General features: G+C 33.4%; 1 protein-coding gene across 1 annotated transcript in view; it reads right to left on the bottom strand.

Annotated features, from left to right (window-relative positions):
- The window catches only part of LOC135127975 (amyloid-beta-like protein), a 135637-nt gene that overhangs the window by 28026 nt on the left and 92176 nt on the right, over positions 1-15435 (bottom strand). Inside the window, exon 4 of the mRNA XM_064054698.1 lies at positions 8669-8890. Within this exon, the coding sequence (XP_063910768.1) occupies positions 8669-8890 (222 nt within the window). The remainder of the gene's footprint in view (positions 1-8668; positions 8891-15435) is intronic.

Genomic DNA, 15435 nt, shown 5'->3' with positions numbered 1-15435 from the left:
TTGGAGAATATAAACATGGAAACTGCGGGTTTCATGTCTAATTACGTTCTGTTTACGAGGTTTCGAGTACGTTTAATGCCGGGAGATGAAAAGCTTGTAAAAATTATTGACTTTCGTCCGTTGAAAACCGTAAAAATTCCCCAGGGTAAATGTTTGGTTTTTATTTACCATCTCTGTTATGACTTCATTTGCTTATTCTTATTATCTTACGCGGATTCTTTTATTACCGTTAATTTTAATAAATCTTGCAGGATCTCTGCAAACAGAAGGGGAGACTGTTACGAATTTTCTTTTAAAAGGAAATTTTTCACTAATTTCATTGTAATAAATAACAGTTTTCAGAGTGTCGACACAAGTTATTATTATTATTATTATTATTAGTTACGAATATTTTCTCGCAAAAGTAGAAAATCTCGTTTGTTTAAATTCACTGAAGTCATTTGTAATGAAGAACTTCGCGCTAGAATCGAAAAACCGTGAATTAACACGACATCGCTTGGGATTTATAAGGACTTTGACTGCGGACTGTTTTGTCAGCAACAGTTTGAGGAACGATTTGATATAAAACCATTTTACATTTGTTTAGAGTGAAATTGCAAATCTGAAAAGTTTAACGTAATAAAATATCGTCTGAAAATAACGCAATAAATTTTTATATTGAGCTTTTGATAGAAGACAGAAAAATGAAAGATGGGAAAAAATCCCCTGAGCTATTCGTGAGTTCTTATAAAGTAAATATGAGCTTGTGTAAACATAGTTCGTAAATTAGATTGCTCTCAGCGAATGCATTATATTGAAAATCCTCTCATATTAAGAGAGAATGTTTTAATCTTGTAAAACGTAATCATAACAGCGTGTCATGTTTCATGCGTTAGTTTAACAATATTTCGTTGTCCTTCACCGGAGTGTAATAAGTAATAAAATATGGTTTTACAGATTCGTCAAGGTTGTTGTTACGAAAAGAACAAAAAGTCACGGTATACTTTAAAACATGCACGAGTGTGACCGTGAAATTTATTTTTAAACCTCAATTACTCATATTTTAAAAATGCCAACTAGACGGATCAACGTTATCCGGTGAAGAATCGTTATTAAACTCGAGTTTAAAACAAAATTGCATACCACTATGGCTTCTCGCGTGTTATATTTTGCTAAGCAAGCTATTAAAAATTCAACTTTACGGATTTTGTTACTTTAATGAAAAATATAGTGTTATAGTAATGGTGGATGCGCCGGGAAAATGACACACCTTGACGTACTCTCTATATTAATCGTCTATTAATCACGTTTACCAAAACAATTCATCCTGCTGCATAAAAAAGGAGTTTTTGCAATAATTTATGAGTTTTTTGTTAACGGTGAACTCATATAATAAATTTCAACTCAGTATTCGCTATCCAGCTATTAATCTGATAACAACGTGACTTCAATTGATTACCATTTTAATGGAGCTTTTGCTTTATGGGCTTTATAGTTTCGGTTCAATTATTTAATGCGAAATAAAATAGTCAGGGTGCAAAACCTGCGACTGTTAATTACCTTCTGGGTTATCTCCGCACAACTACTCACTTCTAATGTCATTTTGAATTACAATAAACGTAATTACGGCTAACTTTATCACTTTAATGGAGATTTATGATTTTGCCGCTTTTCAGCTACTATGAGTCACCTTTTAACGTGATATTCTAAGCAAGATAAAAATATGTATTTTATGAGCTCAGTAGGAACGTTACTTGTCTGAAGAGGCTTTGCACTCATAATCCAAACACTCAACGTTTTAATGTGATAGGATTTTGATTGTTTGTTTAATTCGAGTTAACTCGTAAATATTACTACTGCTTTTAATTCGTGATTCGTGAATAAGCTTCGTTAAGTATTTAGCAAACAAAAGATTACATTTTATTTTGAAGTAACGTTCATTGGAACACTTAATTAAAAATCCAGCAAATGAAAACAATACAGACATCGTACACCGAATTCTATTTAGTTTCGTTAATTAATATTCATGGTGCATCTCGTGTGGTTTTCGAGTGCTTTCGAAATGTAAAGATGATTATTCTTAGTTATTTTATAGAGTTTATATACCCCGGTGATGAAACAATAAACCAAGCATAGTAGGGGCCAAGGTTTCAAGTTCGATGCTATAATGGTACTCTGTCGAATTTATATATAGACTGTTATATGGCTTAGTCAATTAAATCTAGCCTCACAGGTGGCCAATAAACAATTATTAGGTCCGCTCATTAATTCATACATTTGTGGGAGTGTAGGTGAATATCGTAAATGTCTACAGTGATATGAATAATCGTAATATCTGATCACGTTAAATATTAACAGCAAATATCATCCATACTTCAAACTTAAAAGTATCAATTCTGACCTGGTTGATTTTGGTATGATTGTGTTTCTGAAGCAGAACTTTGACACAAATGAAACCAGTGTCACAAAGGTTCGATAGTCGAATATTATTCGGTTACTAGAACTAACTCGCTAGATCTTTTTTATTTTTAGATCTGTAATCTAAATTTATCCGTCACTTTATGGGACGTTTCGTTTATAAGTTACACACTAAATTTAGATTTGTTTGAATGAAAAGTCACATATTTTTTGCGTGTTTGGATTCCTGTCAAGCAAAGAAAGAAATAGTTTTGTGATACTAAATACCACATAATAAAAATATTGGTGATGACTTTCAAAAATGTGTTACTAGTAATGAGAGAAAAATGACAATTGTTGCGTTAGTTTTAGAAAAGTTATTATTAGTAACTTTCTTTTTTCAATTTTTGTTTAAATATTATTTTTTCACTCATTCACTGCATCTCTAAATAACCTCATTTTTGTATTCGTTTTTTGTTATTTTTTATGTATCAGAAACATTTTTTTTAAGTGTAAATTTATACCTATCAATTTTGCGTAATTAATACTATTTAAATTTTATAATAAGAGTAGTTTATGAATCCGCTTTAATTGTTAATCACAATTACTTAATAAAAATGTTTTACATAATGGTTAAGGGGTTCGTTCAATTTGAGGTCTGAAGAAGCTCAATTTTTTGGGCTTTGCTCCAGGGGCGGGGGAAGTTCTGTTTAAGTAACCTTAGACCATTTTTTTATAGTAATGGCACAAATAATTGTAACTAAGGAATTAATTGAATAATTTGAATAATTATTTTTTCGTTCAACCACAGTCAGTTTACATGGTAACATGGGCATTATTTGCAAAAAATCGAACTCGTTTTTAGACACAAAATCAGATCTACTAAAAAAAATTCCTGCATTTGTTTTCTTAAAATACGAAATAAAAGTTTCATTTTTAACGATGTTGTAAAAAATCTTTGCTTATAAAATGTATTCCTACAGTATAACTACTTTGAACGACTGAGTGATTTTCTTTTAATAACCTGAACAATTCTAAAAAATTGGTCTTATGTTGTTAGACAAAAATTCCCTCGTTCCTAAAGTATACACATTCAAACAAATCAAATGTTTTAGGAGGAACAAATAGATAATACCAGTCACAGTGTGAGAAAAAAATCAGTTGGTCCATGAGGTGATCTAAACCTCGAAGCGCTTGGAGTCGCGATAAAAAGTTGTTACGCAGTTTGAATTTTTTGCGAAAATGTGGACACCAAGTGTAAAAATCAAGGCGCATTCATAAGTAGAGTAGTAGGTTTTTTTTTAATTCATAAAATTACTGTGCAAAATATTGAGGTGACGTCATGTTGCCATCTACAATATATTTGTAATATATATGTCCAATAAAAATTGAAGCAGACGACAGATAGACGGACGTGGAAGAACTAATTTTTCATACTCTAGGGATGACACGGCGAGAAAACATGAAGTAGCGGACGGATCAACTTTTTAGAAGGGACGAACAGAACACATGAATTATGATTATTGATTTACACGGTGTCATCGTTATTATTTTGCAAAATTTTGTTGTATAATTCAGTTTTTTTTTCCAAAAAAATTCCTAACATAATTCATGCTCGGCATATAAAAATTTTGACTTTATGATTTTAGAAATTTTTAGCCATCGCTAACCAAAATTTGTTTAATCATCCCTACCAACAATTTGATAACGTTCCCTCATCACTTTGCGTAGGTAAGGTTACCTAATTTTTATTAAATAATATACTCTTGACTCGTAGTTTATGAATCTGCCTTGATTTTTATCACAGTTACTTTATAAAATTTGTTTTCGCTTCTGCTTTGCCCTGTGTGAGTTCGAATTCCATTCTTATCGAGTGTTGCTTTTTTTACGGTGACTTGTGTTATCTCCATATTTTTTTGTTATAGGGGTTATCGTAAAATAAATACAATTTTGCTAAATCTAAAATAATTGTATTTAAGTCGCGAGGTAAGTGCTATCTAAGTACCCTAGACCAATTTTTACTTCCCGAGTGTAAGCTAAGGAAGTATAGTAATCGACTTCGTGGGACGACTGGCCACTTTTATAGTAGGGCCAAGTTAACATTAACTAATGAGCAACAGATTACGCATGTGTTTTCTGGTCGTGGTCTGGGGGTACGAGTCAGGAATGCAGACCCGACGTCACGCGTTCGATTCCAAATTTGGCATTTTGTTTTTTTCCTTTTTTTTTCTTTTTTCTTTCGCATTGTATATTATCTATATTTATGACGTCATAAGAATTTTTTATTGATGTAATTACCCCATTTTGTCGAAAAGGTGAGAATACGCCCCTCTTTATTTAAAAATGTCTTTTTTTTAAATGTGAAACCTTCTCGGGGGTCCCAAATTGTTTAAAAATGTAAAACCTTCTCGGGGGCCTCAAATGCATTTTTTTGAGAATGTGAAACCTTCTCGGTGGGGCCAAGTGTTATTTTTATAACCTGAAACTTTCTCGGGGGTCCCAACTGTCTTTTTAAAAATGTAAAACCTTCTCGGGGGCCCCAAATGTATTTTTTTGATAATGTGAAACCTTCTCGGGAATCCCAATGATCTTCTTTAAAAATGTAAAACCTTCTCGGAAGCGCCAAATGTTTTTTTTTTAGAACGTAAAACTTTCTCGAGGGTCCCAAATGTATTTTTTGAGAATGTGAAACCTTCTCGGGAATCCCAATTGTCTTCTTTAAAAATGTAAAACCTTCTCGGGGATCCCAACTATCTTTCTTAAAAATGTAAAAGCTTCTCGGAGGTCGCAATTGTTTTATTTAAAAATATAAAACCTCGGGGGCGTCAAAGGTCTTTTTTAAAGAATGTGAAACCTTCTTAAGTCCAAATTCCAACTCTATAGTAATTATTATACAATAATAATTATCAAACAAGAAATAGATCTGTTTTCTATATAGATAAACCCAACCACACTTTCTTCAAAAAATCGCCCAGGTATGCTGGATGCTATCTCTATAATTTGTTACCTGACTACGTCAAAATAACCACACCTAATTTTTTATTTAAGAAACGAATAAAATGTTTTCTATTAGAAAAAAATTTTTACTCCATTCAGGAATATGTAACAATGCTTACAACGAAACACAGAAACGAAATAAATGTTCCACTAATATTGTATATATTTTCTTCCTCATTACATATATAGTGTTGTTATTACATTGTTCTTATTTTATTGTTTTATTTATGTACGCCTATGTTTTAGTGTTGTAATTTTTTATTTCTATGTTATTATATTTGACTATGTAAAATTGACTCGCCAGATTATGTACAAAATGTATATATAATTGGTTCAAGTAAATACATTTACATACATTTACATTTTTTTAGAACGTAAAACTTTCTCGGGGGTCCCAACTGTTTTTGTTTTAATGTAAAACCTTCTCGGGGGCCCCAAATGTATTTTTTGAAAATGTGAAACCTTCTCGGGAATCCCAATTGTTTTCTTTAAAAATGTAAAACCTTCTCGGAGGCGCCAAATGTTTTCTTAGAACGTAAAACTTTCTCGGAGGTCCCAACTGTTTTTGTTTTAATGTAAAACCTTCTCGGGGGCCCCAAATCTATTTTTTGAAAATATGAAACCTTCTTGGGAATCCCAATTGTTTTCTTTAAAAATGTAAAACCTTCTCGGTGGCGTCAAATGTTGTTTTTAGAATGTAAAACCTTTTTGGGGGTCCCAACTATCTTTTTTAAAAAAGTAAAAGCTTCTTGGTGGCGCCAAATCTCATTTTTTAAGCATCTGAAACTTTCCAGAGGGTCCCAACTGTTTTTTTTTTTTTAAGGTGAAACCTTCTCGGGGGCGCTGGATGTCTTTTTTTATGTGAAACCTTCTTGGGGGTCGCCTATCTTTACTAAAAATGTAAAACCTTCTCGAGGGCGCCAATTGTCTTTTTTTTTGTAGAATCTGAAACTTACTCGGAGTCTTAACTGTCTATTTTATAAAGGTAAAACCTTCTTAGAGGCCCCAAATTTCATTTTTTTAAGAATCTAAAATTTTCTAGAGGGTCCCAACTGTCTTTTTTGAAAATGTAAAACCTCCTCGGGGGTCCCAAATGCATTTTTTTGAGAAGGTGAAACCTTCTCGAGAATCCCAATCATCTTCTTTAAAAATGTAAAACCTTCTCGGAGGCGCCAAATGTTTTTTTAGAACGTAAAACTTTCTCGGAGGTCCCAACTGTTTTTGTTTTAATGTAAAACCTTCTCGGGGGCCCCAAATGTATTTTTTGAAAATATGAAACCTTCTTGGGAATACCAATTGTTTTCTTTAAAAATGTAAAACCTTCTCGGTGGCGTCAAATGTTGTTTTTAGAATATAAAACTTTTTCGGGGGTCCCAACTATCTTTTTTAAAAAAGTAAAAGCTTCTCGGGGGGCCCAAATGTATTTCTTTGAGAATGTGACACCTTCTCGGGAATCCCAATTGTCTTCTTTAAAAATGTAAAATCTTCTCGGGGTCCCAACTGTCTAATTTAAAAATGTAAAACCTTTTCGGGGGTGCCAAATCTCATTTTTTAAGCATCTGAAACCTTCCAGAGGGTCCCAACTGTCTTTTTTGAAAATGTAAAACCTTCTCGGGGGCGCTGGATGTCTTTTTTATTTGAAACCTTCTTGGGGGTCGCAACTATCTTTACTAAAAATGTAAAACCTTCTCGGGGGCGCCTATTGTCTTTTTTTTGTAGAATTTAAAACTTACTCGGAGTCCCAACTGTCAATTTTATAAAGGTGAAACCTTCTTGGGGGCGCCAAATCTCATTTTTTTAAGAATCTGAAACCTACCTTCTTTTTTTCTATTACACTGTGACTAGTACCGTCTATATTGTTTTTACTCCATAGAGGTTATCACGAAAAAGTAAAAATCAAATTTTATAATTTTTAGAGAAGCAGTATTTGTTGGACTGTACTTCAGAAGCCAAGGAAGTTCTGTCGAAACAACTTTCGACCAATTTTTATTGTTGGGCTTACAACTGAGAATTTTTACTTTAATTGCTAGATAGAAAAACTGTTTTGTTGGTGAATTAAAACTAAAATAATTAGTATTTAGATATTAAAAGAAAAAAAATCAGAATAAATAAATAAATGCATACAAGAAACAATAGACTACGGTCGATTTACACCAACCAAAAGATTGTTTTCTTTTTTTATGTGAATGGACATAAAAATTGTATGTAATTTTATTATATACATAACATAATCATATACTTATGATAAAATAATGTACCAATGTACCCCGTGATATTTAAAATTTTTCTATTAGTTGGCCATGACGCGGACGTCAGCAGCGAAAGTCAAATGGCTGACGTAAGCGTCATAGCTAACTAGAGCAGAAATCCAAAAACCATACGATATAATTAGTTGCTCGTTATTATTTATTTCAGTTTTGTTACGCATATTACATATTCAACGAGTTGCAAACTTTTTTCAATCCAATTTACATGCTAAAATGTTTCATACACCCGTTTCACCTACTTTATCATAATTTGCAGCTCGCTTCGCTCACTGCCTGTGCGACTTTTGAATTTTTTTATTTTGATGGTTAGCACATTTGACTTTTAAAATTTTTAATCACTAGGTTTATTCATGTTTAACATATATATGTACAACTTTAAAAATAAAGTAAACGACTTTTGACGATATAGGACGTACATAGTTTGACTGTTAACAACAGTGAAGATCTTTCTTATGCGGCCACGGGGCAGTCGCAATGAACAACTTTTTACTATATTTTATTTTACACTCAACTGTAATTTATTCAGCTCCAATTAATAAGTTTCGTGCCTAATACAGCATGTTCCACAATAATAAATTTATCGTGATATTATTGCTGATGATGTAAGTTATGCATCCGTGCTGAAAATGTAATATTTTTTTCTTTTCTACAATAAAGAGTCCAAAATTTTGTTATACAGTATAGCGTGACGATATATCATTCTAACTTATTTATAAAGGCCTGCAAAACTATAACAAAATTTTTTATTGTTGCAGACCCCCAAAATCATTTTTAATTCTTACGCTCGACATCCAGCCGACTTTTACGAGGCACCTTAACCCCGATACTTTTAAGCAAAAAACGTGACCCTCGTAACGGGAATATTTACCGAATAAGAGCACAATAAAAAATATTCAAATCGGTAAGCAAGTCTTGTGAGGGTTAGTGTGCATGAAGAATGAAGCGAGTGTTCTCCATTTTAACGACAGAAAGTTATCCACACGGAAGGAAACAAAGCGATATGTGTGCAGTTACGTATAAAAACTTGCCTTTGAAGTGTTTGGGACAGCATACAAATTCCACACCACTAAACAAAGAAATGCCACAGGGAAGAAGCATGGCGAAGGATCGGAGCTGCAGTCCTCGTTCTTGACAAGCGTTGCCTGCAGTGGCGTTCCAGCGACCGAACGTCCAACAATTGCTCTGATTGTGAATGTGATCGAATAAACAGTTCTCTGGCACCAAAAGGGCGTCCGATTGGAAGGGTCCCTCTGTAAACAGAATATGATCGAAATTAATATTTCTTTGTGTGGAAACGATGGGGCTTTACAGGTTTGATCACGTGCGTGTCTGCTGGAAATCCAATTTGGGATGGGCTGATGAATGCAACTAATCCATAACGAATTCTAGATTTTCAACGTGTAATTAGATCTATCAATAGCTATAATTAAACATTAAAAACATCCCATTTATATGAAATATATTTTCATTGTGGCGGAATATAATTTATTTTCTGGTTATATTTGTCGATCGAAATTAATCAAAATTGTGACTTGTTCAGTGGCGTGCGGTAATGAATAATACTATGACTGGCATTGATTTGTTTTTTGTTTTTCTAACGCCAAATAAATATTTCGTAATACTAGCTGCCTTAGATTTTGGCCTTTAATACCGAGTGACTATTAATGTTTGTGTTTTTTTTTTGTCAGCTTGGTAACAGATTTAAAATTTGATGACATTCTGGGGAGCTGCCAAGTTCTCATTGGTTATTAGCTTCATGTCAAAATTGATAAGTGTAAATTTGTAAACTTCACAAATGTAATGTAATTTCATGACTTTTGAAAGTATTGACAGCAAATTTGTAAAGAAAAAACTCAGTGGGATCGATTGTGTCCTTACTTCATCTATTATTTTGTATGTTGTGTTGAGTTTATTCGTTCTCCAGCAAAATATATAGAAATCCAAAGAGTAAAAGAATGTCGTCCGATAATAATGTAAGCATAGTATTTTACCAAGCCCATAGTGTATTTACAAAGGAAATTGGTTCTATTGATTGCTTAAGGTTTGGTGTTTGTTTAAAATTCTTTGTTAAAACTTTATGATGTTTATTTATATATTCTTGCGAACGTGTCGACACTCAGATACCCTATTTCTTAGCGAATGTGTTTACTTCACAATGTTATATGATGAAGTATTTTTGGTCTTTTTTTGCACGATTTTTCGTTTACTTTTCGGGCAATAACTTTGTCAGGATGGGTGGGGCTAGTAGCACCTGTTAAAACTGATTTTGGTAAATAACATACCTTCTAAGAAAATAAAAGATGGGTGGGCGGGGGGCCAGTATTTGCCAAGATAAGGCTGATTTTGGCAAATGAGATGCCCTCTAAGAAAAGAGAGGGTGGGTGGGCGGGGCTAGTAGCTGCCAAGATAAGACAGGTTTTGGCAAATGACATATCTTCTAAGAAATTTAAATAAATTATTATAAGAAAAGATACTACTTTCTAATACTTTCAAATTCTTTCCAAACAGGAATACCTAGCATCTCAAGATTGTTCTAAATTTTTCAAAAAAAAAAAATAAACGGGGTTTCAAAATTAACTCAAAAACAGGTCAAATGAGAATTTTCCAAAAATAGAGCACCAAAGCCCCCTAAAATTGTTTTAAATAATTTAGAAAAAAAATCTATGGGATCCCAAAACGTGGGTTTTTAAAACTTTGACAATTTTTGATACGTCAAACATTTTTAACTGCTTACTCGATTTGTACCTTCGCTTTATATCAGGAAACATTTTGTTAAATGGAATTTTATCAAATTATTACAACAACAACACAACCATATTTTTGTACTAGCCCCGCCCACCCGCCCTCTATTTTCTTAGAAGAATCTCAATTGCCAAAATCACTCTTATCTTAGCAGCTACCAGCCCCGCGCACCCGCCTTCTCTTTTCTTAGAAGTAGTCATTTACCAAAATCAGTAAGAATTTCCCATGACCATATTTAATTAAAAAAATAAAATACAATAAAATATAAATATTTCCACTACGTCTTTCACATTTTTTGTTTCCAGAACCTCCCATTATATTAACATTTAAAAATCATAGGATACAATCAATACTACTTTGAAAGCAAATTTCTTTTTTGAAATACCATCAAAATATCAAGAAATACTTCAAAGTATCAAAATTTGTTAAAAAATTATGTCGCAGTTTGCGTCGCGACGTCGACATATATGTGTCATCTTTGGGATGTACTAAAATAAACTTCTTTCTTCAAGGTCATAACAATGGCCTTTACGGAATTTCAATATCTCTATCCGTTCTCAAGATATTAGCCAGTTTTAGCTGAGACACCCTGTACTTATGTTCCATGTTTTTACTTAAGAAGAATATATCGGTGTTCTATTCTAAAAAGTATCAAGCAGACCTTGATTTTTTTTAAACTTTACGAAGTATGCCTGCAATAAACCTAAAATGTATTCGATGACAGCTGACAACGCGAAATTGTCAGTTATATACAACAGTATGGACTAATAAAAAACATGCGTTTTTCGTAACGTTTGTTCTAAAAAGTAGGGTAAACTTGATGATTTTTCAATAGAACACTCATTAATTATCTACGATATCTAAGTTGACAGTCAAGTACAGTATATATACTTTAGCACAATTTGCAACGTTAGTACTTGTCGGTATATTTAGCCCCTCCTCAACAAATGACAGAACGAATTTAACACTGACAGATAATAAATCTTTTTTACACTAAATAACTAATGAACAAATTAGTGATTAGCGATCTGTCTGAAACATCAAACTTTGTAACTATTTTATAATTCATAACTATAATTCAATACTTTTACTCCCCTAGCGTAAGCTTCCATGTTCTTTCGAAGTTTTATGATCCCTAGAGTCTGAAAAAATAGGTCTCTCGTTTCCGTCTGTCTGTGGTCTGTGTCGACTTTTTCTTAGACGGGTCTCGAAACTACCGGTCTACTGTTCTCATATTTTATATGTATATTCGGAATATTTCGTAAACGGTAAACGCTAACCAAAATTTGTCTAATCATCTCAATCAACAATCCGATAACGTCACCTCAAAATTTAGCTTGGTAAACGTTAACATTCAAATTATATAGTAAAATTTTAAACCAATGGAACCGCAACTCGAGCATAGCCGTAAAACAAACAGCCTAGTGGAAATCGATCGAGCAATTTTTACTTCTCCAGGGTATTTTTCTTACATTGTGTTATCATAAAACAACGAAATACAATTTCGCAAAATAAAATTTTACAATTTTGCTAAAAAACTGGACATGACTTTTGGACTGTTGATTGAAATCAACAAAAAACCTTTGTAAATTAAAAAAGTGTGGACAATAAGAGTCACAGTTGAAGAAGTCGGGGACACCGGACAGTAAACTATAGGAGTAATGATTCAGTGTCGCTTTTACTACTAGTATAAAAGGTTCTATGTATTATAAAATTTGAATTTTTTTAGGTATGTGAAAATTTGTAAGCCTAGGATTAAAAATGAAGGCGGATTCGTAAATCACAAATATAGTAATATGTTCCTTTAATGCACACATAAAATTTGACAATTATGGATCCAGTAGTTCGGAACAACTTTTCATACTCTAAGGGCAATTAAACGTTGAGAAAATATGATAAACAGGAAGGTTAAAAACACAATTTGTGTCTATCTATAACAAATTTAACCCGTATTTTCCTGGGTTATAGAATAGCAAGTACAGTATTCAGCAAGATTTGCCGCCATATCTCGAATACGAGATAATCTCAGAACGCGAGAGAAAAACCAACAGCAACAAGAAGAAATAAGAAAAAGCACCAAAACCGCATTAACTTTGAGAACAACTGCTTGTAAAATAAAATAGTTTCGGCAGGCAACATGAACAACAAAAAGCACTTCACAGAAAGCAGAGCGATCTGCCAGAACACGATAACACGAAACGGCGGCGACGTACGTTTAAAAATCAACAACCAATCACTTTACATCATCTCTTTCCAACTCACGGAATTGGTAGAGAAAATCTTGCTCTGTTGTTATTTTACGGACGTACGAACCGCAAGTGCTTATCTTTGATAGGCGCTGAACACATATTAAATGTGATTTTGGTCTGAATTTTCGATCATATGGTATGCACTCGTATTTACTAAGAATGGCACTATTATTTTTTCTGTTGATAGATGGCGCCATTGAAAATAGATTGTTTCATGAAAATCAAACAAAAACGTTTCAAATAGCCATTTTAAGTCGGTTGAGCTGTTGAAGTTAAACCGGAAATGTCAACAGTGTTAATAATTTAAGTGTATTAAACGCAGGGCAAATTTTCGGTTCACCATCCCTCTATCGATCCTGGTACAAATACCGCTAATTATAAGGTAATTTTGTTCTCACAATTTCAGTCAACTTGGATAAGCCATTGTTGAGATAATCAGTGAAATATATCAGTTCATGCACTAATGGCTGTAGGGTCTGCATAAGCAGTTCTAAAAGGCAAAATGATTACCGAAGTAGAAGAAATATCGTGTCTGGATGTATTTTTCAAATCAGATTTATTTAATAAATTGATGCCATCAACTTTCTGGTAAAGAGGAAGAAATAAACTTACGTCATACATTTCTTGAATGGGATGAATAAACAGATTTCGCTTAACATGCATTACCCTTTACACTGTGACAATACAAGTGAAATTTAAATTTAAGTCAGAGAATTAATGCTTGGACTTGTTTTGGATGACATAAAACGTCAACTTCTTGAATTTGATGCCAAATTAGAAAATCTAAAATTTAATCATTTAAAGTGTACTTGAGGTCACAACAGTGATTGTAGTTTGGAGTACTAACTGCTCAGACACGTTATTAAGTATTTCTTTGCAAAGGTGAAATACGTAAGGCGTAAATCTGCAGTAAATTGTCCCTTTTATTAAACATAATGTATCACCTAATCCGGTGTCCCACTATTTTTGCGTAAATTCATCATGATTATAGATGTAGAGGTGGAGTGGATGTAACATGCCCCAAGCCACAACTACACGAGCACACGTTTTCCAGAAAAGGAGGTGTAGCGAGATAAGAAATGACAAAGTATAAACAATTATGCATACTGTCATCTTGTGGTGTAACCGGGACGCGGATTTATTACTTTCGCCACAAGCTGCGTACTGTATTAAATTATTTCGCCAAATCTCTCACCCTTCAGAAAAATAACAGTTTTCAAGAGCACCGCAGGAGATTTCATTCCCGTCGTTCCTGTTAACATGATTGTTGCGCTTATTGCATTTCGCGTTTGATAAAAACGCAAACTTTAAAACAATTTGTTTCGCGATGTTTCGCGGAATTAAATACACCTGAGTATTTTAAAATAAACCACATTCGCTTTTATGTGCACGATAGTGTAACATTAAGCGGGTAGCTATTCAAAAGCTTTTATCTGCAACGCGCAACCCGAATTGAATTATTGCCGCTGCAGTTCTTGTATACTGGAGAGGAACACGGGAAGTGGAAAAGTTCGTTTTGATTATCTGATATTCCGTAGAGATAGTTGGGTAAACAGCGAGCATTGTAACTAATTCGTTTTAAAACAATTTCATCGGTAGATGGAGCCGAGTTACGACGGATGCTGTGCCAGCGAATGTGCCATTCCGACAAGACGGATACGTAATTCTGCATGTTACATGCGACGGGCAATCTGGACTTGTTACCTTGGCATAATGCAACAGTAACAAAGTGGAATTGTGGAAATTTTGCTTCAACAACTGATATCTGTCTAATATGACATTGTTTCCTAGAAATGTCGGGCTTGCATGTGTAATCGCGAACAATTTTCAGAGAACTGCGCGCTTTGAGCACTTTTGGAATACTCCTGCATGTGCAATAGTGACATTTAACAAGAATTATCGCGGCAAACTGGTGCAAGCAAATGCAAAGGATCCGATACACATAAAACGGAGACTGTCGATGAATGTCAAACTTTACAGTAAACGCGAAGAAATAAGCTACATTGTATCGCATCGTTGTAGAACAATGCATGGAAAACTTTACCGGGTTACTAGAAATGTTTGTTACATTACATCGTAGTGGGTTGCGGAATTTGCCGCCTACATTTGTGAGTGTACCTGTTTTATTTGAAAATTAATGGATGTGTATTTGGTTGCATAAAACAAGGAGCACTTTTTATAACAATTTAAAAATTTGTTGTAGCGGGCGAGCCTCGAACGAAATAACACTGTATCATAAAACAAATTTGATTAAAAAAACAAGATATTATATGCAGCACAAAAATACAAATAACCAACCATTTTCAAATAAAAGTCTCAAAATGTTCATTACTGTGCTCTTGTTTACTTTTCTTGTTATATATGTATTCAAAAATATTCTACAACATTTTTTGATTAATGTTATAGGTTAATAATACCTGACTGTTAGGATAATCTTGTTTAAGAGCTTTATGGATTACATTAAGGCAATTCCTGATGTTTTCAAACACTTCCACGAGATTTTTCCTCAAAACTTCCGGCACAAGTAAATCTGTTGATTACTTCCTTCATACATACATACAACGAAGTTGTTTTTGATCTGAGTAGTATAGAGTAGATAATGGGTAAAAACTCTAAAATACATTAACAAACTACAGGGTTTCTATAAATTATTACAGGGTCGAAGTAGGTTATGGATGTGTGCCGCCTATCACTTTATGCGAATGTTACTAAATGACCAAGGATTTACGACAAATACTAGACGCATCTGTATAACTGGTTGTCTAAGTTTTTTTTAAATCTCAAAAATGTGCTGTGACATATTT

The sequence above is a fragment of the Zophobas morio genome, unplaced genomic scaffold (genome assembly GCF_036711695.1).
Source record: "Zophobas morio isolate AGI-343-1 ecotype UQ-CSIRO unplaced genomic scaffold, CSIRO_AGI_Zmor_V1 ptg000002l, whole genome shotgun sequence".
In the NCBI taxonomy this organism is placed as follows: Eukaryota; Metazoa; Arthropoda; class Insecta; order Coleoptera; family Tenebrionidae; genus Zophobas; species Zophobas morio.
The sequence above is the reverse complement of the archived record's forward strand: the minus strand, read 5'-3'. Positions and strand labels throughout refer to the sequence as shown.